The sequence below is a fragment of the Sceloporus occidentalis genome, unplaced genomic scaffold (assembly GCF_023333645.1).
Source record: "Sceloporus occidentalis isolate IW3139 unplaced genomic scaffold, rSceOcc1.0.p SCAF_5, whole genome shotgun sequence".
Taxonomy (NCBI): Eukaryota; Metazoa; Chordata; class Lepidosauria; order Squamata; family Phrynosomatidae; genus Sceloporus; species Sceloporus occidentalis.
Window position 1 is genome coordinate 118,975,318 of NW_028316985.1, and position 25,421 is coordinate 119,000,738.

General features: G+C 39.6%; 1 protein-coding gene across 1 annotated transcript in view; it reads right to left on the reverse strand.

Moving 5' to 3' along the window:
• Window positions 1–25,421, reverse strand: part of KDR (kinase insert domain receptor) — a 58,631-nt gene that overhangs the window by 14,823 nt on the left and 18,387 nt on the right. Inside the window, exons 10-20 of the mRNA XM_089525244.1 lie at window positions 24,057–24,213; window positions 17,416–17,539; window positions 15,140–15,248; window positions 12,367–12,711; window positions 11,091–11,237; window positions 9,032–9,163; window positions 5,683–5,789; window positions 5,115–5,250; window positions 2,704–2,808; window positions 1,444–1,557; window positions 407–495 (exon numbers count right to left, since the gene is read on the reverse strand). Of these exons, the coding sequence (XP_089381370.1) occupies window positions 407–495; window positions 1,444–1,557; window positions 2,704–2,808; window positions 5,115–5,250; window positions 5,683–5,789; window positions 9,032–9,163; window positions 11,091–11,237; window positions 12,367–12,711; window positions 15,140–15,248; window positions 17,416–17,539; window positions 24,057–24,213 (1,565 nt within the window). The remainder of the gene's footprint in view (window positions 1–406; window positions 496–1,443; window positions 1,558–2,703; window positions 2,809–5,114; window positions 5,251–5,682; window positions 5,790–9,031; window positions 9,164–11,090; window positions 11,238–12,366; window positions 12,712–15,139; window positions 15,249–17,415; window positions 17,540–24,056; window positions 24,214–25,421) is intronic.

The following is a 25,421-nucleotide window of genomic DNA, read 5'->3' on the forward strand; positions in this document are numbered from 1 at the left end:
CCCTTCATAGAATCATAGAGTTGGAGGATATAACAAGGCCCATCCAGTCCAACCCAATCATCATCACCACCATCACCATCATCATAATCAATACCACTTCCACCTTTATCCTGGCCTTTCTCCCATTAATGCAACTCAAGGAGGCTAGCAACATATTTAAAGAAATATAAAGATATTTAAAACAATACAGTAACAGCTAGGATAGTGTGTGCAGTGTTGATCACAGATGGCCTACTAAAGTTTAGGTCTCAGCAAGAAAAATTGACAATTGTTTTAACTCCAGTAAAACAATCCTTAGTAATAACCAACAGATCTCACAGCAAAAAGGTGATAAACTAAAAAACCTCTTAATTAAACACATACACAGATACTGATTCCCAACATTTTAATTTGTATGCAACCTCACCTTGTATGGAATAAAATCACTTCGTTTGCTTCTTAAGTACACTGAAAGATTTCCAAACTTGCAGTACTCCACAATCACCATGAGTGGACCTGAATATGTAACAGATGGACATGGTTTAGTTTTTTTAAAACCTTTAAAAAAAAAAAAAAAAGATCTATACGAAATGTCTCCCTGCCCTGCAAAGACTGTGGCGAAACAATCTGAGGCATCCCAGCTCACCATTCATGGAACCCAGGAAGATATTGATAAGCTTTCTGTTTTGTTCAGGGTTTGGATTAAAGCTCTCAGAACTCCCAGAGAGCATGGTCATAGCCATGACAGCTGGGGAATTCTGGGGACTGGAGACAAAGGAAGTTACTTTTTCCAGGATTTGATTTTGTTCCAAAGGTTCTATAGTGTTGCTCTGTGCAACACATCACACCACAATTACTTTCCAAAGGGAAGCTTAGAAATGCTTGATTTTAAAAGTTCTCTCTTTTACTTTCCTCATGCAATATTTTGATTTTCTTTTTAAAAAGAAAACAAATTTGATTCTCATTAACTTTTAAATGATCACAAAATTTGGGCAACCAATTTTGCCTGAGGCCTAGGCAAATTACCTGGTGATATTTTGAGGTAATTTTGCTGCATAATATCACCACACAGACAGAGCTTGGAAAAGTTATTTTTTTTTATTAAAACTGTCAAAATTTCCCAAGTAGCATCACCATACTGGCTGAGGGATTCTTGGAGCTGTAGTCCAAAAGAACAACCCCCAACACTTTCCTAAATTTTGGACTTAGCATAGATGCTCTAACTATGCAAGGAAATGTCCAGTTTTTTTAACTTTCTGTTTATTTTGTAATTATGCTACAAAGTGCTATTTCAGTTGTGTTTCTATCTTCATTGCTGATCTCCAGACTGTAGACATAAATGTCTAGGAGCCAAGCTTTTGGAAACTGAAAAACTGCAGATGTTCAAGATCAAACCACAATGCTTATTTTCTACCAACTAGCTAGGCTTTCTCTACAAAGTGACAACTATCTTCCAATAAATACCTCCTGGTTTTGTGCAGGCTCCAAGTAAATTAACCACGTTGAGATGATGACCAATGTGAATGAGAATTTTCAGCTCAGACATCAGTGCCCTGTGTTCACTGTGTGTTGCACCATCTGTAAAAAGAAAATAAACAATTGGTTTGGCTATCCACAAAAAACAGAAATAAAGTTTCATCTGCCACCTGTCATCAAAGAAAGAGAAAGAATATATAATCCTAGTAGAGCAAAAGCAGTAGCAGTAAGCATAATCTTATGTTATGGTACATGCAGAACCACTGTAAAAACTATTGCAGAACTCCAAAATGTTACTTTTTGGACTGCAGTTCTCAGACTGGTTAGAGAGTTTTGGGAGTTGTAGTTTACAAAGTAAATTTTCAAACCTCTGCTTGATCCTATTCTTATGCATGCATTTTGCTGAGGTTTCTTTGATTCTCTTCTTCCAAAGACAGCTACTCCATCAACGCCTGTTATGGGCTTGACCTGGAACACATTATCTACATACTATGCTCCACTCATTTTTCTTTGAGTGGCTGTGTTTTCACTTCCAGTCTGAATGGCCAACATCTTCCCTGAAGCCAGCCACAAGAGGGATTGAGACAGTATTTCCAATAAAGTTGACACAAGAATATATTATATAACTTCAACAGAGAACATGCAATAATCACTGACTGTATATATTCCCCTAAAGGCAGTAGGGCAAATGTATACAAGACAACACCATGAAGGAGGAATTTCAAATACTGCAGAGCTCATTTTCATTACTGCCAAGAGATGGTTACAGAAAAGAGAATGAGGATAATAAACTGTGTGTACACTGGTCAGTCAGTGAATATACCCTTTACATTGTAGCTGTGTGTATTGTCCTGGAAATACGCTAACATTTAGGCAGAAGCTAGGCAGATTAGCTAGATAAAAGAGAAAAGGCCTGTGGTGTTCACATAGTCTAATATCACCAATTATCCATATTGGCTGGGAAATATAATGCTGATCCAGTCATTTTATGCACCCTTTCCACATTTTCATGCAAATGTGCACAGCTGTTAATATTTACGCATGTTTGCCAGTCAACTTACGTGAGCTCCAACATACCTAACAGTCATTTCCACATAGCAAGATACAGGAACATCTACAATCTATGAAGCCACAAGACAGTACTGTGCATAATTCTAACACTATCCTCCAGTCAGCTGTAATTGTCATAAATGTGTGCTGGTCATTCCACATTTTCTTTTGGGGTGCTTTTTAGTTCCTGATCCTCACCTTTGAGCATTTTGACAGCAACAGTACGGCAAGTTGTAGCTTTGTCTATTCCAAAGGCATCGGCTTCAATGACTTGGCCAAATGCTCCCCGCCCAAGTGGCTTACCTGGATGCAAAGGGAGAAAGAAAGAAAGAAATGGATAGCTTTTTACATATCTGTGGTCCAAATAATGGAGAAGAAAGTTAATAATTTAGTCAACAGGAGCTAGAAAATTGGGGCTAACACAAAGGAAGAGTGTGAGAACACTACAGCTAGTAGGAGAGAAATCAGACAACAGCAAAGTCCTGCCACTTCATCCTCTGGATGGTAACCCCTGCAAACATACATAAGACAGGCCTCTAGTTATTAGGGGTGTAAAGTCTTCACTAGAGAGCCAGTGTGGTGTAGTAGTTTGGGCACTGGACTATGACTCTGGAGAACAGGGGTCGAATCCCCACTTGGCCATGAAAACAAACTGGGTGAACTTGGGCAAGTCACACTTTCTCAGCCATAGAGGATGGCAATGGCAAACCCCCTCTTAAGGTATTTGCAAGAAAACCTTGTGGTAGTTTCGCCTTAAGGTTTGCCATGTCGGAAATAACTTGAAGGCACATGTACAAATTCTTCACCAAGTTGCTAGCAACAAGTGATTTCAGCAATTTTCTTCTCACTGCATAGGAAACAGCATTTTTGGTGTTGAAAATATTTCAAAATAGAAATATTAATAGAAATATTAAATGTTATTTTCTGCACAGGAAATGCTGTTTTCTATGCAAATCAACCATGTAATTAAACTCCCAATTATAGCATTTTCTGTGCAGGAATTAATATTTCTCCATTTAAATATTATTTTCCATGTAGAAAATGATGTTTCCTGCACAGATAACAACCATGTGTGAATTTTGTATTGAAAATATCTGGAATAGAAAAGACTCTCATTAGTCCAGGATTCTTCTTGTCAGGGTTTCTCAACACTCAAAAATATTTTTGGACCATTTAAAAAATATTTTCAAATTTTCTTTCCATCCCTATCACTGATGCAATCTCTTCTTTTCATGGAATCAGAGACCCCCTAGACTGCCCCTTCTTTGGGTGAACTGCCTCTCCAAGATCAGTGGTACTCCTTTTGAACAGATTGAAATTCTCCCTGAATTGTTTAATGTAAATCATATGCATCTTTCAAAATCAGAAGCAGACTTCTGGCCACATCTGGGATTTTTAAAATCCCATGTTTGACTATCTGTGCAGCCCTTGGAGTATCTCAGGGGCAAAACATTTGCCTTCATACATGCCACAGTTGCCCACTCCTGCTCTCAGTTATACCAAAAATGTGATTCTTAAGAGATCTCAGTTTTATAGACAGGCAGATAGTGATTTTGAAAGATGAGCATGGTTTGTATTAAGCAAGTTGCTTAGTCTCAGTGGAAAAAACCAAATATCCCATTAAAGAACAGCCACTTCTGGTCAATTTATCAAATGAGAGGTACTAATAAGAAAAGCTATGTTTAGAGATTAGGGCCTCTGATGAGGAAACCCAGCTTGGCAGCTCCATAAGTGAATGCATATTATGGTTATTCTATGGCAATGGGAAAGCAGTCTGAAACATATCAGGATTTCTTCCTTTATTATATAGCATGTATTATGGTTGAGACCTGGTATTAAGAGAAGTTGCAGTGCTGAAGTCTTGTTAAAGGTAAGAACCTTAAATATCCTACTACAGTAGATTCACTGGATCAACTGCTGAATGGTTAAGAGAGCCAGCATGGTATGGTGATTTGACTAGGACTCCAGGAGACTAGGGTTCAGATCACTGGGCATATAAACCACAGTGTGACCTTTGGCAAGTGACACTCTCAATCAGTCTGAGGAAAACAATGGCAAACCACCTCTTGCCAAGAAAACTCCATGACAGATTTGTCTCAAGGTTGTCATAAATTGGAAATGACTTGAAAGCAAACAACAATAATAAAAATCACCACTCTATGGTTCTGGTTTATGGATCCAGTAAAAAATAATAATAATAATAATAATTATTATTATTATTATTATTATTATTTTATTTATATGCCACCTCTCCCACAGGATCGAGGCAGCTTACAATAACAGATAAAATACAATCTCAAATACAACATATCTTAATTTAGGGTTTGGATACTCTAATTTTAACCCCTTTCATAGATATCCCTAAAAATCTAATCTAATCTAATCTCACCCGGTTTAATTAAGTTTTATTTGTTTGTTTATTATTTTTCTCCCACCTCTCTACATAATAGTACCAATCTCAGAATTCCTTACAGATTTAGAAGTGCCAACATAGACATAGTGTTCATTCCAGAGAAGAGTGCATCAACTTGGTCCTCAAACTGATACTCAATACAGCACTCTCTAGATTCAGGGCCATTCTCTGATTTGTCAATAAGAGGAAAGCTCACCTAGTTTGAGCCTCTCCCTGGGGAACTCCCACTTGCTGGCATCATAAGGAAGACGTTCACACTGCTCATCCATAGGAACTTCATCTGGATCCATGATGATGGACAGATAGCCAGTTTTTAGTTCTCCGCCACTGGCCTGGAAACAAAGCAGAATCATGGCTAATTAAATAAAATTATCTTTACTGGTTAAGCAACGTGCAATTGATCACATTTACTGGTTTTAATGAGGTCTGGAACATTCTTATTATTTAGTCCCCAAGAATGCAAGTATGTAGTCCCCTTCACCAGTTGTACTGCAGGGCATGTGCCCACAGATTGTTGTTAATGACTTGCTTTATTAATATCTGAAAAAGGAACATTTTTCTCTTCATCAGATGGCTGGTCAATTAAATAGCAAACTTTTTAATGTCCTCATTTCCCAGCAAGAATGTGATGGTACTAAGAGAGGAAAAATGCAGCTGTTGATTTAAAGACAATGCAAGAAACAACACAAAAGATGGCCCATCACTTTCCATTTGTCATGCAAGACTGATGCTGACAGGGACAGTGAGAAAAATGGTTTCATTACCCGTTTAACGGTCTGCAGAATGATGACAAGGAGTAACCAGAAGAACATGGCAATTACTGCTGTTCCAACCAAAATAATGAGCTCAAGATTCGTTTTCTCATCAGTCCCTGGGAAGAAACAATTGGATGGTTCACTAGTAGGAGATGAGAGCCTATTTTAGGTAGGTCATCAGTTGAACCACTGAAAGGGGTTCCTTGTTCAGGAAAAACAACCTGAGAAGCCTCATACATAGCAATTCAATTAAGGCAAAAACATGTCAAGGGAAAAGCATTATACACACCTTTGGTACACAGTGTAAATCCATCACTATAACACTATTGAGGTAAATAGAGCCAAGAATCGTCTATATGACTGGTCAATACGTTCTCAGATTGCTCTTCTCTGTTGCAATTCATGAATTAAATCAAGTGACCTTTCAGTGGAGACTGAACAAGCAAGCAAGGTTCAATCAAATTAACTTTAGGTTTAACCACATGCTCAGATCTTTCCACTGAAATCCTCAGATCTTAAAACTGCATGAATTTTGCTGGGACAGAGATAAAGCAGGTTCTCTTAATAGCTTAGAACCATAACAACTGGCTCATAGCCCAAGAACACTAGCACCCAATAGAGCTTGACTACATTTTACTGTAAGGAGAGCCATCATGTCCAAACCTGTTCTTGCTATTTGAGGGAGGGGTGAAATAGCTCAAGAGCAGAGAATACCACTTATATGAAGAAGGTCCCAGGTTGAAACATCATTATCTCCAGGTTGCACTTGGAAATATTCCTGTCTGAAAGCCTGAGGGACTTCTGGCCATTAGTGCAGAGCAGAGGTGGACAACCTGTGACCTTTCACAAGTTGATCAGCTATAACTCTTATTAGTTTTGTCCAGCATAGCCAAAGGTGAAGATTTATAGGAGATGCAGTCTAACACTGTCTGGACAGTGTCAGGTTTCCTATCTCTTGGTGTACACATTACTTATTGAGATGGACGAGTAGCCTGACTTGATACAATACAAAGCAACCTGCTAGGTGGTATAACTCAAGCAAGCACAGATTAAGTATGCATCTACACTTTAGAATTAATACAGTTTGACATCATTTTGACTGCCATGGCTCAATGCTGTGGAATTCTGGGATTTGTGGTTTTGTGAGCTCTTTGGCCTTCTCTGTCTGAAAGCTCTGTTGCGACAACAAACTACAAATTCCATAGGATGGAGCCATGAAAGTTAAAGTGGTATAAAACTGCATTCATTTTGCAGTATGACAGCAGCCATTACAACTCAGCAGTCAGCATCAAAGAACTCATTGTGCACACTTTTCAGGTCTTGTGTCATGTAACCAGGGTCTCACAAGGGGATATTTCAACATTATTCCACACAAGGCATCAACTGTCAAAATTTAAACAATTTATCAAAATTGTGCTTACACTTTTTATTACTTGTAAAAACATATATTGAGACCCCACCTTCCTCATGGCACAGGACCTTACATTTTCATAGAATCATAGAGTTGGAAGACACTACAAGGGCCATCCAGTACAAGCCTCTGCCATGCAGGAACACACAATCAAAACAACCCCAAGAGATGGCCATCCAGCCTCTGTTTAAAAACCTCCAAAGGAGACTCCACCACACTCCAAGGGAGTTTGTTCCACTGTCGAACAGCTTTTACAGTTGGGAAGGTCCTCCTAATGTTGAGGTGGAATCTCTTTTCCTGTAGCTTGCATCCACTGTTCATGGTCCTATTCTCTGGAGCAGCAGAAAACAAGCTTGCTCCCTCTTCAATATGACATCCTTTCAAATATCTAAACAGGGCTATCATATCACCTCTTAACTGTCTCTTCTCCAAGCTAAACATACCCAGCTCCCTAAGTCGCTTCTCATAGGGCATGGTTTCCAGACCTTTCACCATTTTGGTTGCCCTCCTCTGGACACACTCCAGCCTGTCAACATCCTTTTTGAATTGTGGTGTCCAGAACTGGACACAGTATTCCAGGTGAGGCCTGACCAAAGTAGAATAGAGTGGTACTATTACTTCCCTTGATCTAGATGCTATACTCCTGTTGAGGCAGCCTAGAATCACAAACTGGCCTTTTTAGCTGCTGCCTCACACTGCTGACTCATGTTCAACTTGTGGTCTACTAGGACTCCTAGGTCCCTTTTACATGTACGGTTATTAAACCAGGTGTCCCCACGCTTTATCTGTGCATTTCATTTTTTTTGCCCTAAATGCAGTTTAATTGTTGGTTTACAACAAATTACAACATTTATTTTTTTAAAAAAATCAAATCATTCTAGGCTATATTTAGACAAATCTTTGTTAGATAACTGAACACACACATTTACATGGAGGACTGTTTACAGGCACTTTCCAGCCAACTAAAATATGTTTCATGGCACATCACTTCAATATCTTGCTGTGGATTTATAATAACAACAGGATATAGCTTTGGCTCACTTGATCATAACAGTTTAAAAATCAGTGATTTATCATACTGTGCCAAGGTTTTTCTATTTTGTATATACAGAGAAGGGACACCAATACTTAGAACAAAAAATCTGATCATAGTTTTTGACAAGAGGGCAAGATCTTTCAGTTTATTTTAGGGTCTTACATATGCAAATAACTGCTTGTGTAAAGAGAACAAGGAGAAAGCAGGCCAGAATAAATCACCTAGATAACTACTTCCCATAGCAAAATCTAGTGTTGTAAAAGGCAACAAAGTGATAGGATTATTGCTACATGCAACTAGATAAAACCCATTAAATCAATGAGATTTGTGTAAGAATTGATTTAACACTGAGCAATTGATCCAGTATATCTGCTTTAGCAGGGACTAGCAACTGGATTTAAGTGTTAGTGAATGAATTTGTAGTTTCATTGCCTCAGGGGCATGTGTGTGTTATTTCTGGTCTCAGGTGCCAAATAACTGCTTAGTTTGGATGTGGTGGGCCATGACTCTGAAGGAAAGGTCACCATTGTACCTCAGGCAGCAAAGTGTATTTGGCCTACCCTGCAAAGAAGTACTCAAAGTAGATCTGACAGCAATGCTCTCTCTGTACTTAGACTTTCCCCTTCTCTCTTCTCTTTGGACTTGGCACTTTATGGCCTTTGTTTCTTGGCTAACATACAGCTTCTGTCCGCTCTGCTTTTGCAACTTTGGTTTCTGTCTGCCCTGATTCCATTCAACCACTCAGGAATAATTATTTTACAGAGAGCACATAGGGTTGTGTTTTGTTTTGTTTTTGATAGCAGCACTTATATAATGGATATTCATTGTAAACAGAGATTGAATCAAACATAAATGGAGGGAAGTTTTAGCTAACACATAGGAAAACTTTCCCATTGAACATCAGTACAGACCTTCCACTTCAAAAAATGCTGCTGCTTTTGTACAGCCCAGAACATTGCAGGCATGGCAGGTGTAGATCCCTTCATCTTCCTTCCTTACCCTTCGGATGGTGAGATTTCTGTTTCCATCTTTCAAAACAATACCTTATAGAGGACAAAAGCACCACAATTACTCTTCTGCTGCTATTGGGGTTTTTTTGGGAGGGGGATTAGAGATCATTGCTGAACAGGAGACAATGAAGCACAATCATTTTTAATGGGATTTTTAAAAATCTCAATGTGTACAAATATGGAGAAGCGCACTCAGGAAACCCTTATTTCGTCTCTTCTGTTCAAATAGTAGAACATGGGAAATAAATGCATCTTAGGTAGAGCCAGAATCAAACCCCCAAAGATATTTTCAATGATGAGGCTCAGTTCTGGACAGAACCTGGAAAAGGTACTTGTTTGAAGTAACTTTTCCCACTTCCTGCCTCAACCAGCATATTCACTGGGTGGTTTTCGAGCTCTAGTCCAAAATAGTTGGTCCTGGATCTTACTAGAAAGAGAAATAATATTTGCTGTAATTAATTTTTTGGCTGTAAAATGGAAAAAGTAACACAGTGGCTAGAATCCTGTGTAGTTTTTGCCTAATATTTTCATATCCTGGGATTTTTCAAGAAATTATTCCACTCAGAAATATATATTGGTTCTCTTTGCCACAATTTGGGGGATTTGTACCAAAAACACTGTTTCCAGATAGCCAGATCTCTGTGTATCCAAGATTTTTGTGCAAAAGCCAGCAACCTTGTACCCCCCCCCAAAAAAAAAAAAAAAAAAAAAGCTCTGTGTGCCTATCTGGAAATGTATTTTGTATGAAACATGATTCTTGTGCCAACCCATACATATTTTGGCACAGAATAATATCCTAAAACATTTCAGGATGTGCAAATACCTGATGAGGATGGCACAATGGGAATAACTGCTGAAATTATTTGTCTTTATTTGCAAGGACAAAAATAGTCAAAATTTTACATCCCTAGGTCATATACTACAATGATAATGAAGAGAGGTCTGAGGAAGTGACTGTGGGCAGTATATCCAAACAGCTGGCACTGGAAAAAAGTCTTCCAGACCAAAGGACACAACTTACTATTGGCCTGAATTTTGATTATTTCATGTGTAAAATTAATTAGTGGCTGGATGGAATCTGAAGACCATTTCATTTCACTTCATGTAGGATTTTCCATATCTAATGTACCTATATCACTCTTTAAGAACCTCTGTTCTATTAAAACTGTCCTGCCCTGTCACCAATCAGACATTTATAAGAAACCCAAAAGCAGGGCATGTGGGAAGAACCTTCTCCTGTCATGGGTCTCCAGAAAAAGATAGTCACAGACATGATTGCTCTAATCCTAGAGACAATTAAATAGTGGTTTGAATATTGGACTAGGACTCTCAGAGACCTGGATTTGAATCTTCACTCAGCCAAGTGAAGCCAAGAAAATCCACTTGATGGCCTTAGTCAAGTCACATTTGCCAAGACATGTGCCATAAGTCAGAGCTGAATTGAAGGTACAAAATGATATAAACCAGCAATCATCAGTAATCCTCCACAGGTATGTCTAACTCCCCTTTAAAAGAGCTTTTCATATTACACTACATTTGAATATTCAGTAAATCACAGGCAGAATGAGGTTGGCCATTGGAGGCACAATTTTCAGGTGTTAACATAATGCATAAACAGGAGACCCAGTGCTATAGACTCTGTCCTCATAATTAGCAATGCTACCACTATAGGGTTCCCAAAGGAAAGGAAAGGACCTGTTGCCCATACAGCTAGTCTGTTGTAGTTACAGTCCTGCCCATCTCCTCGTGTATTTCCTAAATATGTAGAGGAGCAACAGCTACTTGCAATAAGGGTTGATTGCTTGCTAAAGCAAAGATCAGGAAAGAAGGAAAACATGAAATAGTGGAATGTGAAAGGTGCTTCCTGGGAAGAACTAACTTAAGTAGAACCAAAATCAATGAGGAATTTTACATAAGCAACTCAGCAAATGGAACTGCTAGACATAACGTTCAGTCTCACCTGAATCTTCAACAAGAGATTCGTTGTTTTTAAACCACTTGATGAGTGGAGAAGGGATTCCATTTGCTACACATGATACTTCTATTGTTTCACCGATATATGTTGTTTGATTCTCAAGGTTCCCCATAATGCTGGGTGCCACTGGTTCTGTTTGTGAGAGATTTAACATTTAAATTTTAATGTCAGATATTTTAAAAATGCAGTTTTGGAATTATAAACCTGAAACTACTGATAAGTCATTATCAGATCCCACTGGTTAACTTTGAACTATGGGTTTAACACAGAGGGCCTATTCTCAGTACCACAAGTAGCAGCCAGTACTGCTGTAGATTCTGTGAAAATTACTGTAACCAATTTTGAAGGTTAAAGAGTCTAAAATATATCATAATACTTATACAATAAATTCCACAATGTAATTATATTGTGAAAGTGCCTCCTTCCATTTTCCTCTTCATTCTCTACTTGTTTTGCCTCTATGGCCCTGACACAGTCTACAAACCAAGTGGACTACAAACTTCCATGGAACTATCCTGAAACTCACATGCAGCCCAAATACAGTGCACTCTTTAACCTATTATTCCTAGTATGTAAAAGGATCTTGTAGCACCTATGAGACTAACTGAAAGAAAGAGGTTGGTAGCACAAACTGTCGTAGACTTGAGCCTACTTCCTCAGATATCAATTTCTTTCTTTCAGTTAATCTCAATGTTGCTACAAGATCCTTTGCATACTGATTTTCCAAACTAACACAGCTATGTCTTTGAATTCTATTATCTCATAAGAGTGTACAGGTTAGAATGGCAGTGTGCTCTTCCCAAATGTTCCAAGAGTTATTGACTCAAAAAAGATGTATTTAAATTGTATATTTAGAGAGAAAATATCTTATAATATGCATTTAAATATGTATTCAAAAATGTGAATTTTTGTGCAGTTGTTTTTTTTTAAATCACCATTATTGTAATGGTGAATAACATGTAACGAACTAAGGAATAAGCACATATGATAGTCACCAGAAGCAGACAGGTCCACCCATTCCTGAAGCCTGCAAATGTTATTTTTTGGATGACAACACCCAGAAACCCCAACCACATTGGCAGTTATTCATGGTTGGTGAGGTAATATGGGAACTGTTGTAAAACACAAATATTCAAGCCCTGTCAACTCCTGATCATAGCTTCCCTTCTCATCAAACAGCATGACCTCATGTCAGGAATAAACTCTTCCAGAATATGGCCACATAGCCCCCAAAAACATAAAAAAATAAGCAGGACCTTACCTTGAATAGTGAGGTGTTTGACAAGGCAGTGTCGCAATTTGGTCTTTTTGTCCTGTGCGACACATACGTAATCCCCACTATCTTGAAGGGAAATGTTCTGGAGAAGGAGTTCCCTGGTAACATTTTCCCCATTGGCACTTGCAGCCATGGCATTAAGCCTCTGAAGAGTTTCCAGGTTTTTGCAAATGGGCATGGGCAACCTGCCAAGTCTTGTCATCGAGGCACGAGGGCTCAGCTTAAACCAGGTCAAGTTTTCAAAAGTAAGCCTGTCTGCTGTGCACTGCAAGGAGACATTGTGCTTCTCAGTAGGTTGGCTTTGAGGCTGAAGATTAATTTCAAGGCCTCCTACAAGGGGGAAAATGAAATTATTGGAAGAGAATGAGAGAGAGAGAGATCATCCATCATGTCTAGAGATCTTCATGCCCTCAGTGGTTTTCTTTCTGAAACGTTCAGGATAATCCTGAAAATGAATAGGTTTCAGTCCCCAGTATCCTGCTATATGATCAACTTAGAGCTCAGAAAAATTATTCTTTTAGACTACAGCACCCATAATCATCAGATTGCATGGTCATAACTGGTTGTAGGTGTCTGGAAGTTCTCATCCAAAGAAGTAACTTTTGCATGCTCTGATAACTGTTGTGTGCTTTGTGCGTGCTGGCACAAAGTACCAAAGAATCAAAGAAGGGGGGGAAAGGGAACGTTTTTGAGCTCTTTCTTTTGGACACCCTGGAGGAGATGGGGAGCAAGTGAGCCCAGACCTCATACATGTAATGATAAACCATGGTTTTTTTGTAATATCCAAATGAGGCTGAAGATTATTCCCTGTTTCAAGAGAAGGAGCAATGGATATCATTATGGCTAGATTTGACTGCAATGCTTCACCCAATCAGTGCTGTTTGATCTGACAGTGCTGAACATCACAGCAAACCATGAATTCTGAGTAAGATCTTCCCACCATGCAGTACCCTTCTACTGAAGGTCAGATCCAGCAGCAGCAATCTGTTCCTATTCAGGATCATTCTCACTATTCAGGATCATTCTCACTGGGTAGTCTATAACATCTCATGATATAAATAATTAAGCTTCTCTCTTTTGGACCATTGTTGTTGTTCTGTGCCTCCAAGTCAGCTCTGACGTATGGGAACCCTATGGCAGGGTTTTTGTGGCAATAATTATTAGTGGAGGTTTGTCGTTGCCTTCCTCTGAGGCTGAGAGTTTGTGACTTACTCATGGTCACCCAGTTGGTTTCCATGGCTGAGTAGGAGGCTGAACAGACCGACATTTAATGCCAGCCTTGGGGCAGAGTGAGGGTGTGGTGGCTGCACAACATATACCTCAACTCCACCCCAAGCTACTGTCACGCTGCCCACCTAACCACACAGCGAGTGGCATTACGGCGATCCTTTGGGCGTCCAGATGATGCATGCCAAAAGGAGCACTGGAAAATGCCACCATGGCAGCAAAGGTGCCCTTTTTCCAGCTCCAAAAGGAGCAGCATTTTGCTGTTCTTTTTAAGGCCAGAAAAACACCAGATGGGGGCCATGGCATGTAGTTCCTCAGAGGAAGGCAATGACAAACCTCCTCTAATAAATATTGCCACAAAAATATTGGGGATAAAAACTGTCTTTCATTGCAGGATCAGGGCCGCGGCATGTAGCTGCTGCAGCCCATATCTGGCAAGAAAAGGGGCAGCAGGACATTGCTCCAAAGGGGGGGGGGGGCAGTCTGTTTAGCTCCTAAGAATTCAAACCCTGATCTCCCACAGTCTTATTCCAATATTCAAACCACTATACCACACTGATTCCTTACTACTCCTAATTCATAATCCCAATCATGGTATATTTCACAGTCAAAAGTGGAAGTTACAGGTTAAGAGTAAAAACTATTTCAAAAATAAACAACCAGTAAAACCATCATGTACAACCATTATAGAGTATCATTTTTAAAAAATATATATATAGTGAGGTATTTTTTCAGGTGCCTCTGAAATTTGAACTGGAAATGAATATGTGCTGGCAAGCTTACATACCACCAGAAAGTGTTTGTACATACTGACAGCATGGGATAGAGAGTGTACAAAGTATGACAGCATACAGCATGTGGGCCCCTTTTCTGTGCTCCCCCGGTTCCCCAAATTTTTTGGGGGGGGATTGGTACAATTTTTGGACAATTTTTACTCCCAAACTTTGTGGAAAGTCCCCCAAGTATACAAAAAATGGGAAAATATCCCATCCACAAGGACATCAGAATCTGATACTATGCATAAATTCCTCCATTTTCCTCTGCATTCCCTCTCAAAATGGTGACAGGAAATGACTGGATGTCATTTTCTGTTGCCATTTTGAGAGGGACTGCAGAGAAATATGGAGGTACTTGGGCTTGCTGAAGTGGAATTGGCCCCTGGCCTTCACGCAGTTCCTTGCCCCTGGTACAGAACAAAAGTGGGCAAATGCAGCCCTCTAGATGTTGCTGAATCGCTACTTTCATCAACTCTTCCCTTCATGGATTGCTACAATTATATTGTTAATTTTTCATGATTAGGTGGTAGAAATTTGTCATTGCTGGAGTTTAACAGAGGTTTTTTTTTTAACGGAGGAAGAGGAGGAGGAAAAACCTTAGTTAGCCAGAACAGCCAATGGTGAGGAATATTTGGAGTTGCAGTCCAGCAACATCTGGAAGGCTACCTTGTTCCTACACTGGTACAATAGGGTAAGAACCCTTGTTTAATGAAATTGGTTAAGATGTGATTTGCAAACTGTTATGTAGTACTTACTGGTAACGTGAAAGGAGATCACCCTCTCGCCTTCTCCAGCTTTATTGCTAGCCACACATTTGTACAAAGCAGACACATTTGCTGCTTGAATGATGAGAGCGCTTACGGTCTACAAGAGAATGAAGCAAATAATGTCAGGACACACTGATGCTGCAGGGCCTCTCTGAACCCCACACAATAAGTCAGCTGTAGTTATCCAGGCCATTATAAATTCCAGCACAACACAACCCACCATTGTTTTGGGTATCCTGTTTGCATCTGAAGCTTACATGACCTGCTGCTTACCCATTCTGGCAAACAAAAGTGAAATTGTTTACCCTCCCTAAACCATCTTGCTACAATTGTCAATAGAGACTGTGGCCAACAGAGATCTTAACATTTTAAGCAAGATCCAAAATAGAACACTTTCTTCCACATTCCATTTGCATCAGGCTGGCCAGCTTGAAGCATGTTTATACAAAAGTGAGTCTCATGGTGTTCAACATAATTTACATTCTAATAATGCAGTCAGAAATCCAACCTTAAGCTGCAATCCAAATCACAGTTACTAGTGAGCAAATCTTATTGGACATAGTGGGAATTACCTCTGAGTAAGCATGCACAGGATAGCATATCCACATGCCTACAAGGGCCATTTGGGCATGTCTACATGGACGAATGTAGACCTGGCCTCATTCTCCAGAAATGCTTAAACATCATTTGACATTGTCCCACATGCAGTCTAGATATGTACTTAGATTTTGCTGGTCAATGACCGAATAAACTTTTACATTACATGTACTTAGAAACTATTATTGCAATTTATCCTTTATAAAAATTTGAATTTTTAAAGTGCTTTACAGTCTGAAGTCGAAGGCTTCCACAGCTGGCATCCATACTTTTTTGTGGGTTTTCTGGGCTATGTGGCCGTGTTCTGGAAGAGGAATAAATTCTTTCAGAACATGGTCACATAGCCCACAAAAACCCACAAAAAACTATGCTTTACAGTTGTTATTCTCCTTTACCCACATTTTTGGTGTATATTTGATAACATGTTGGGGATTGATAACCAAGGGCTGGATCCAGATTTAAAAGTAAAGGTAGTCTCTTGACATGAATGTCTAGTTGTAACCAACTGTAGGGGGCGGTGCTCATGTCCATTTTTAAGCCAGCTTTGTCCAAGGACTGCTCTAGTGGTCATGTGGCCAACATGACTGCACAAAACACTGTTACCTTCCCCCTGAGAAGTGGTACTTGTCTATGTACTTGCATTTGCATGCTTTCGAATTGCTAGGCTGGCAGAAGCTGGGACTAGTGACAGGAGCTCATTCCATCATGCAGCACTTGGGCTTCAAACTACCAGCCTTCCAATCTTCAGATCATCAGAACTGGTGTCTTAACCACTAGATACATATAATTGAGGGACCTCTCCATCTCCTTCTCTCCACTGCAGCTGCTCCATCCCCCTGAAAATGATACTGTACATAAACAGTCAGGTCTCCCTGCTGAATAGGGGTGAGCTACAGTGCAGAGAACAGAGATTCCCAAATATCAGGAACCGGGCCTATGAGTATTTGCCAAGCATTTCTGTCACAACATTTCAGAACCAATCTATTCCTGATACTCATTTACACTGATGGGGAAATTAATGTCCAAAACACACTGCAGAAATAATCCAGTTTGAGACCAATTTAACAGCCATGGCTCAGTGCTAGCGAATCCTGGGAATTGTAGTTTATTGTGGCATCAGAGCTCTCTGACAGAGGAGTGTAAATGTCTCACTAAACTACAGTTCTCAGTGCTACAGTTCCTTAGCATTGAGCCTGGGCAGTTAAAGCAATCTGAAACTCGGTTATTTCTGCCTTGGACTTAAATTCATTATGCTACTTGTTGTCTCGCTTGTTAATTATCACACCTGTGCTCTTACATGTTTCATTTGCTTTCAAAACATATTTTAGTTGCACCCTTATTATCAAAATTTTAATTAATTGTTGTTAGCAATGTTATAACTAACAAGTTATATCCAAGATTTGCACAGGATATTAAGTTTTCCAGGCTCAGTTCTCTCCATCACTGTACTGTGTGGCTCTCAGTTTCCTGACTATAATTCTACATGTCTACAAGAGAATGTTACTTTTATATAGGAATCCTGTCCATTTATCTGTGGACACAATTATTTGTAATTGTGTATGGGCACGCCCATGATTCTAATGATCACAAATAAGCCACTAAGTTAGAGTTATTCTGATTCCTTTAAACAGCATTTCAAATATACAGACAAAAGATGACACGCTCACCTTCCTTTTCCCAGCAATAACAACAGACTGAGTTTTCATTATTTCAATTTGATTCCCACCTCTTCTGTCAGTTATATCTTTCCATTTCTTACAGGAATAAGGATTGTTTCCCAATCCAGCCTGGCTGTAAAAGAAAAGATAACCAAAAAGTTATGCTTCAAGGGTAGATTGGTTTGTTTGCATTAGCCAATGACAAGATAAGTATGAGCACAATAGAAACAGGAACACAGGGCAATCATATGCCCCAAAACCTTCATGGACATAGTAATTAGTCTGGGAACATCTGATGCTGAGGAATTATTGAAACTAAGCCAGAATCTGGATTAATGCCATTGTAATCCCTATGTAAACTGATGTAAAGGAAAAGAGCTAGGAAGTAACCTATTCTAAGTTCCAATATTACCTGTAAAGAATTAATTTATAAAAGTAATGTATTTATTCCTTTGGATGTTTGTTCTCAATTAAAAGTTCTCAATGTGAAGTACAGAAACCAAAGCAACATTAAACTATTTTAAATGGTCTAAATTTTTAAACAGTTTAAAATGTACTTATTTTAAAAAACTAAGTTTACATTTTTACATTTTAATAGTCTTAAAAACAGGGAAGTCATACACTCCTTGGGCAAGTCATACACTCTCAGCCTCAGATGATGGTAATGGCAAACCCCCTCTGAAGAAACTTTAAAAAAAAAACCCATGATAGGTTTCCCTTAGGGATGCCAGAAACAACATGAAGGCATACAACAACATAATGGCAACAAGCAAGGATCTGCCATTCAGAAATAACATTCCAAGCTCTGTAAGGGGCAATGAGTATTATCATCTCTAGCAAACGTAAGTAATTGTCAACCAACTTGGGCCACTGAGAAACAAGAGGCTGCTATCACCTTGGTTGGATGAGCCTAGATACAATATAACTTTAAAAAACAGAACACAGTGAGGACTAAGGAGTCATGGAAAGTTAGTTGTCACTGGGAAAACAGCCTCTTCCTCATATTAGGAAGAAGATTTGACAGAGAGATGGGCTGCTAGCATTCCTTACATCAGATAGTATCTTGGAGGAGCGAATGGTTGACTGGAATCCTGACCAGTAGTACTTGTATTTTGTGGAAGAGGACATCCTGCAACATTTTGTTGCAGGTCCTACTTGTAACGAAACACTAAATAAGCAATGCCCAACTTTCCAAGACTTTGCTATGACATAAAAATAGATACTCCCAGGCCCTAGAGGTAAATTCCTTCATTATTCTGACTAGGTCAACCCAATCAGGATACTGATGGCACGGGGGATGGGGTTGTCAGCAGCTATTCTAGGAACAAACCTCCATTCATAAAATTGATGATTTGAGTTAATTTGGTTCAAGAGAAAGACGGAGAGGGACATAAAAATCTTTGGATTTGCTAATGGATTTTTCTAGGATATCTTAGGTAGGAAATGACCAGGCAGGCACCAAAAGGATGAAGATAGTGGAAGTCATTTTAAAACAACAACAGGAAATCTGGCTCCTTTTTTGTTTCCTTTTAGGGAAAAAAATTCTAAAAGGAAGTCTGGCCTTATGCAAAATTAGGGTAAGGGAAGTGGAGAAGCTCACTCTATCATTCCCTAGCATCAGTCAAGGTACTTCCTCCGAGATACACTTTCACATAGATAAGAAACAGTGTCAAATTCAGCAGTGGGTTGACATAAGGAAAGCAAAGCAACAAACAAGCTGCTGCAAGCATAAATAACAACAGCTTTCAAAACTAGCCACTGCCCCGAAGGTATAAATCCTGCCTACACAAGCTTGAATCCTGACTTATTCAGAAGATATCTCACTTCCACAGAGAAATATATTGTTGCTATGTGCCTTCAGGTTGATTCCAATTTAGGGTGTTGGAATCAAGAAGTGGTTTTGCCAGTTCCGTCTTCTGAAATATAGCCTACAGCACCTGGTTGGCTATCTTCTATCCAAGTACTAACCAGGAATGACCCTGCTTGAAGATCAGAAAGGATGTGGTGTCTTTAGGGAGACCACATCATACAGCTTTGTTGGCAAGATTTATGAGATTCTCATATTCAGAAAAGTTTGGTATTGCCTTGGTCTATGACTAAGAGAGTATAACTTGACAAAGGTCACCATGGCTGAATGGGGATTCCTGGTTTCTCAAAGTCCTAGTCTAACACTCAAAGACTACATTATGTATGCTGGCTCCCTTTAGTTGCCAGGCTCCATCCTTTGGGATCCTGAGATTTGTAATTTGTTGTGGCATCAGAGTTCTCTGACAGAAAAGGCTAAATATCTCACAAAACCAGAAATCCAGCATTCCATAGCACTGATCAATGACAGTTAAATTGTAAACCAATCAGTCCAACAATGCATCATCTAAAGGGAAAATTTCCAATTACAAGAATTAGAAAAGAGATAGAAAACAGAGAGATGTGTCTGTATATCTGAAGAAATGGATTAGAACAGATTAAATTAATTGCCTTTAACGGTACCACATAATAATAATAAATAAATAAAATCTTTATTTATAGCCCGCCTTTCCTTGGTAGATCAAGGCGGGTTACAAAGTACATAAATGTACAATTCCACAATAAACAAATACAACAATAAAACAGCAATAAAAACAAGTTAAAAAATTACAGATTAAAAAACTCACATATCTAGCTTAAAGTGCAAGTGCGATGGAGGGGGAGCAGATATTACATCGATTAGGGGAAAGCTTGTTGAAAAAGGAAGGTTTTTAACCCCTTTCTGAATAGGTCAAGGGAGGCGGCCGAGCGGAGCTCGCCGGGAAGAGAATTCCAGAGCTGCGGGGCCGAGACAGAGAATGCCCTCTGTGCTGTCGCAGAATATTTTGCGTCTGAAACTTTCAACAGTTGCTTCCCAGCTGACCTGAGAGCGCGGGGCGGATTGTATGGGGAGAGGCGGTCCTCCAAGTACCCTGGGCCCAAGCCATTTAGGGCTTTATAGGTAATAACCAACACCTTGTATTGCGCCTGGAAGCGAATAGGCAGCCAAAGTAGATCTTTCAGCACAGGTGTTATGTGACTGGCCCTGGAGGATCCAGTGACCAGTCTTGCTGTCATATTCTGAACCAATTGTAGCTTTCGAGTATGGTACAAGGGTTGCCCCATGTAGAGCTCATTGCAGAAATCCAACCGAGAGGTCACCAGAGCATGTACCACTGTTTCAAGGTCCCCCCAGCCCAGGTAGGGTCGCAGCTGGCGTATCAGCCAAAGCTGATAACAGGTGCTCCTGACCATCGCATCCACCTGAGATGTAAGGTGGAGCGACGAGTCCAGGAGCACCCCCAAGTTGTGAACGGAGTCCTTTAAGGGGAGCGTGACCCCGTTCAGGACAGGTGGACAAATATCCATCCCCGGGCCCGGGGAACCTATCACGAGCACTTCCGTTTTCTCTGGATTCAAACTGAGTCTGTTTTCCCTCATCCAGCCCATTACCGACTCCAGACAGGCATTTAGAGGAGAGATGCCATCCTTGGTCACTGCATCAGTCGGGGACACAGAGAAACATATTTGGGTGTCATCAGCATACTGATAACACTGCGCCCCCTGTCCCCGGATGATCTCTCCCAGTGGTTTCATGTAAATGTTGAATAGCATGGGGGACATGACTGCTTCCTTCTTCTTGTCAATCTGTCTCTATATTCTAGAGGCTGAAAAATTTAGGGATTTCTTTTTGAACCACAGGGTTCTGGGAAGTGTAGTCCAAAAAGCAACATAGCCCTGAGATCAAAGGTTATCTATTTGGGGGTTTTTTTGGGGGGTTTTTTGGATGACCATAGTCAGTTATGGCTTGGCATTCTGTTAGTGACTAATGGAAGGTGTGAATCCAATTTACATCTATGTTATTAATTTTTTAGTGAGCCTCAATACCCTAAAGACATCAGATCTCATCTGACCTTGGAAACCAATAAGGGTCAGGCCTGGTTAGTACTTGGATGAGAGACCACTAACAAATACCAGGTGCTGTAGGCTATACTTGAAAGGAAGGAACTGGCAAAACTATCTCTTGAGTATTCCTTGCCTAAGAGAACCCTATGAAATTCATGGGATTCCCATAAACTGACAGATGACTTGAAGGCACACATACACACACAATCGATTTTTGGTCATCAAAGAGCTGGAATTATCTTCCAGTCACATGGAACAACCAAACTCCCTCCGCAACCCCACCTTTTGCCTGTGTATCAGAGGAAGCAGAATCTCCAAAGGCTGCCCAGGATGGACTGCCCAGTTGCAAAAGATACCTCAGTGTTGTGTGCCCAGCTGTGATCTATATGTTTGCCACCACCAGAAACTCATTCTCCACTGGCCAGTAAATGGCCATGCTCTAGGGACTGCAGCAGGTAAATGGTGAGTTTGAGGGAGAATGGAAAGAAACATGATGTAGTTCTGCCTGGTGGGACTTTCTGCTACATCTCCCTAATACAAGATCTAAGCATACTTCAATCAACAGTAATCTGGACATTCCTATGCAACTGTAGGGGTTTTGCTACCTAAAATTTTGGGAGGGAGGGGAGATTGCAAGGGGTGTGAGAAAATGGGAGGCTTTGGCGTGTTTATCAACCTATTTTGCTGAAAGCAAATCCCAAGTGCTTTTGCATTCACAGCAGCACGAGAGGAAGTTCTGTCTACTGCCCGGAAGGGGTGGAAATGAATATTTTTATACAGACTTCACTCTTCCTCTAGCATACAGCCAAGTTTATTATCCAGCTTTGTTGCCCCTAAAGGCTATTTTAGTGAACAAAATATGCAAAACACATTTTGAAAAAAAGTCTTTCTTCGGACACAGGGCCATCTTGGGTCATCTTGGAGATGGGAAGGAACAAGAGGTAAAGGTTGAGTGTGCTTTTCATTAAAGGTTCATTCCCACCCACTCCAGCCATAGTCCAATAGCAAGCTGGGATATCTAAGAGAGATTGCAAACATAGCAAAATTTATTTGCCCATTTGGAGTGAGGGCAGGTAGCCTTGTCCTCTTGTTGAATTGTTTTTGTGATGTTGTGTATAGTCAGCCCTAACTGGTTATATGGCATTGTGGTGTCATGCTTTGGCCAATGTGATTGGGTCATGTATTCAGAGTAAAAGCAAGACATTTGCCCTCACTTTGAGTCAATTTTGTGAAATTTTCTCAGTGACATATTTAATGTGATCACTGAGACTGAGTTATGAACAAAGATAATGATTTTTAATGCATCAAAGCAGCTACTGGGGAAGACAAGAAAAATGGTTTGGAAAAGCACCAAAGGAAGGGTACATTAACTTACTTCATTTTCTTGTTTTTCACTGAAATATTACTTCATGAATATTCAGTGTAGCCTATATTTTATGATTCTACACAAGTACTGGAAACTCATACTCAGTACAGAGCATCCAGAGGATCTCTTTCTACTTCTTTTTAATAAATAATAATAATAATAATAATAATAATAATAATGTTATTTTTATCCCACCTCTCCAATGGATTGAGGCGAGTTACATCAGTAAAAAATTACAATAATAAAAATAATAATAAAACACATACATACAACATCAACCTTATAAATAATATTAAAATCACTAAAACATAATAATTTGCACGAGACATCTTGATCCATATCAGTGGGAGTAAGATGATCAGTCAGGGAAGGCCTGTCAGAAGAGATCCATGTTGATGGCTGATATGTCGGATATCTTCCGACAGGCCATTCCATAATTTAGGAGTGGCTGATGAAAAGGCCCTCTGGGTAACTGCAGCCAACTTGGTTTTTATTGGCTGCAGTAAATTTTTCCCAGAGGACTTGAGTGTGCAGAGTGGAGTGTGTGGAAGGAGGCATTCCCACAAGTAAGATGGACCCAAGCCATTTAGGGCTTTAAAGGTTATTACAGTCAGCCCTTCTTATACACAGATTTTTTATACACTGATTCAAACATTCACGGTTTGAAAATGTTAAAAAAAAGTATAAATTTCAAATATCAAACCTTGATTTTCCATTTTTTATACGGGACACCATTTTGTTATGTCATTATATTTAATGGGACTTGAGCATCCACACATTTTGTTATCCACAGGGGATCTTGGAACCAAACCCCAGCATATAACAAGGGTCCACTGTGCCTGGAAACTGATAGGCAGCCAGTGAAGGGATTTTAGGATTGGTGTTATGTGGTCACCTCTAGATTTTCCAGTGACCAATCTGGCTGCCATATTTTGAACTAATTGAACTTTCAGAACTAGGTACAAGGGTAGCCCCATGTAGAGTGCATTACAGAAGTCTAGTCGAGAGGTTACCAGCACATGTACTACCAATTCTAGGTCCCCTGTTTTACTCTGTATAATTATGTAGATAGTTAACCTATAGTCCAATTCAGACATAACAGAAAAGCATGATTTCCTGCTATGTGAAAGAGATAGTGAGATTTAATCTCACTCACTTCTCCCTCTTTTTTTGTGCCAGTGAAGACAATATTGGACGTTGTCACCCCCATTAAAAACAAGCATACAATATAAATGACAGATCCCTGCGATATTTAAAATAGGAGCAGTGTTGCTGGTTTTAAATTGTAATTAATGGGAACAAGCCAGGATCATACCATGGTCCCAGATCCTTGTTGTTAATGTCTAATAATGGGTATAACTCATATTGTACTTACTGAGGGTTGAAAGTACATTCTTCCTCAAACTGCCAATACCACTGAATCTTGGCCACTGCTGGAATAGCATATATTGTACATGTTAGGATTTCAGTAGAGCCATACTTATAAGAATCGACAGGAGCCAAAAGAGCATTCTCTCCAATCTGAGGTGGAACTACAGGAAGGAAAAAGAGATAACAGGAATTACTTTATTAATGGAGCCCTATAATTAAAGTACATTTTGTCCAGACAAACGGGATTTGCAACAAAACGTGCAGTGTGGTGTCCTCCTTTTCAGAGTTCAGTCAGCCATGCCTTCCTTTGTGATAGCCCATTCCATTCTGCGTTCCACTTAGTTTCCTGGAGTGGCAAGTGGTTTGCTCAGGGGTTATTTAGTCGGTTAAAATAATCCCAGCAGAATGTGGTCTGAATCTTTGTTGTTCAGATGCATTTTAAATGCATCTGAGTAAGTTTAGAGAAGAGGGGCTGAAAAAAACACACACACTTAACCAACGCTAATCAACCACAAGTTTTCCTCTGAGTTTTCCTAAAAGATCATTGCTGGTTGTGTGAATAACTTATGTGAATAGACCCTGGATAAACTGGGATAAACCTCTGTATGCCTTGAACGTGTTTTTACTTTTATTGATTTGATCATTTGTGTGTACATTTACAGCACTTTAGAAATAAACTATAATAATAATGATGATGATAATAATAGTAATAATAACAGCTGCATCATCAACTTGATTTTTATTTGAGTGCTGACATGTGTTGAGCAACAGAACTCACAGATATGCATAGATATGGTTCTGATTTAAAAAAAATAGTGAACAACAAAACTGGAATGTATGAATGAGATTATTCTGATATTCGCACTAAAAAAAACCCCAATGTCTGAATAACTCTTCAATAGTTCATCAGCATTTGATGACCATCAAGCAATAAAATAAAATAAAATAAAATAAATGCTGAGTCCTCTTTCAGCTGTTTCCCCCACCACAGGTTTTTCCTAAAGATGTTTTGCAATTCTGCATGCTTTGGGACTTTCCCCAGGCGTGTCCTTACTTCCCTTTCATGCAGGGATGGTTCCATTAAAAAAGGTCTAGGCCCCACTTCTAAATTTTGGAACTAAGAGGAGATGAGGTTGTTTAGTTTGGAATACATAAAGGTTCAGTTTCCAAGCCTTTTCTATGCAATTGTAGGGTAGCATTTTATTAAAAATCCATAGACCTAGTTACGTTGAAATAGTAATTAATGTACGATGTCAAAAAAAACCTATATTGTGGAGAAATTGCTGGAAAAATAACTTTTTTAGACTACAGCTCTCAGAAGCCTCCAGCCAGTGTGGGCAGCTGCTATGGATATACCAGATTCTGAACT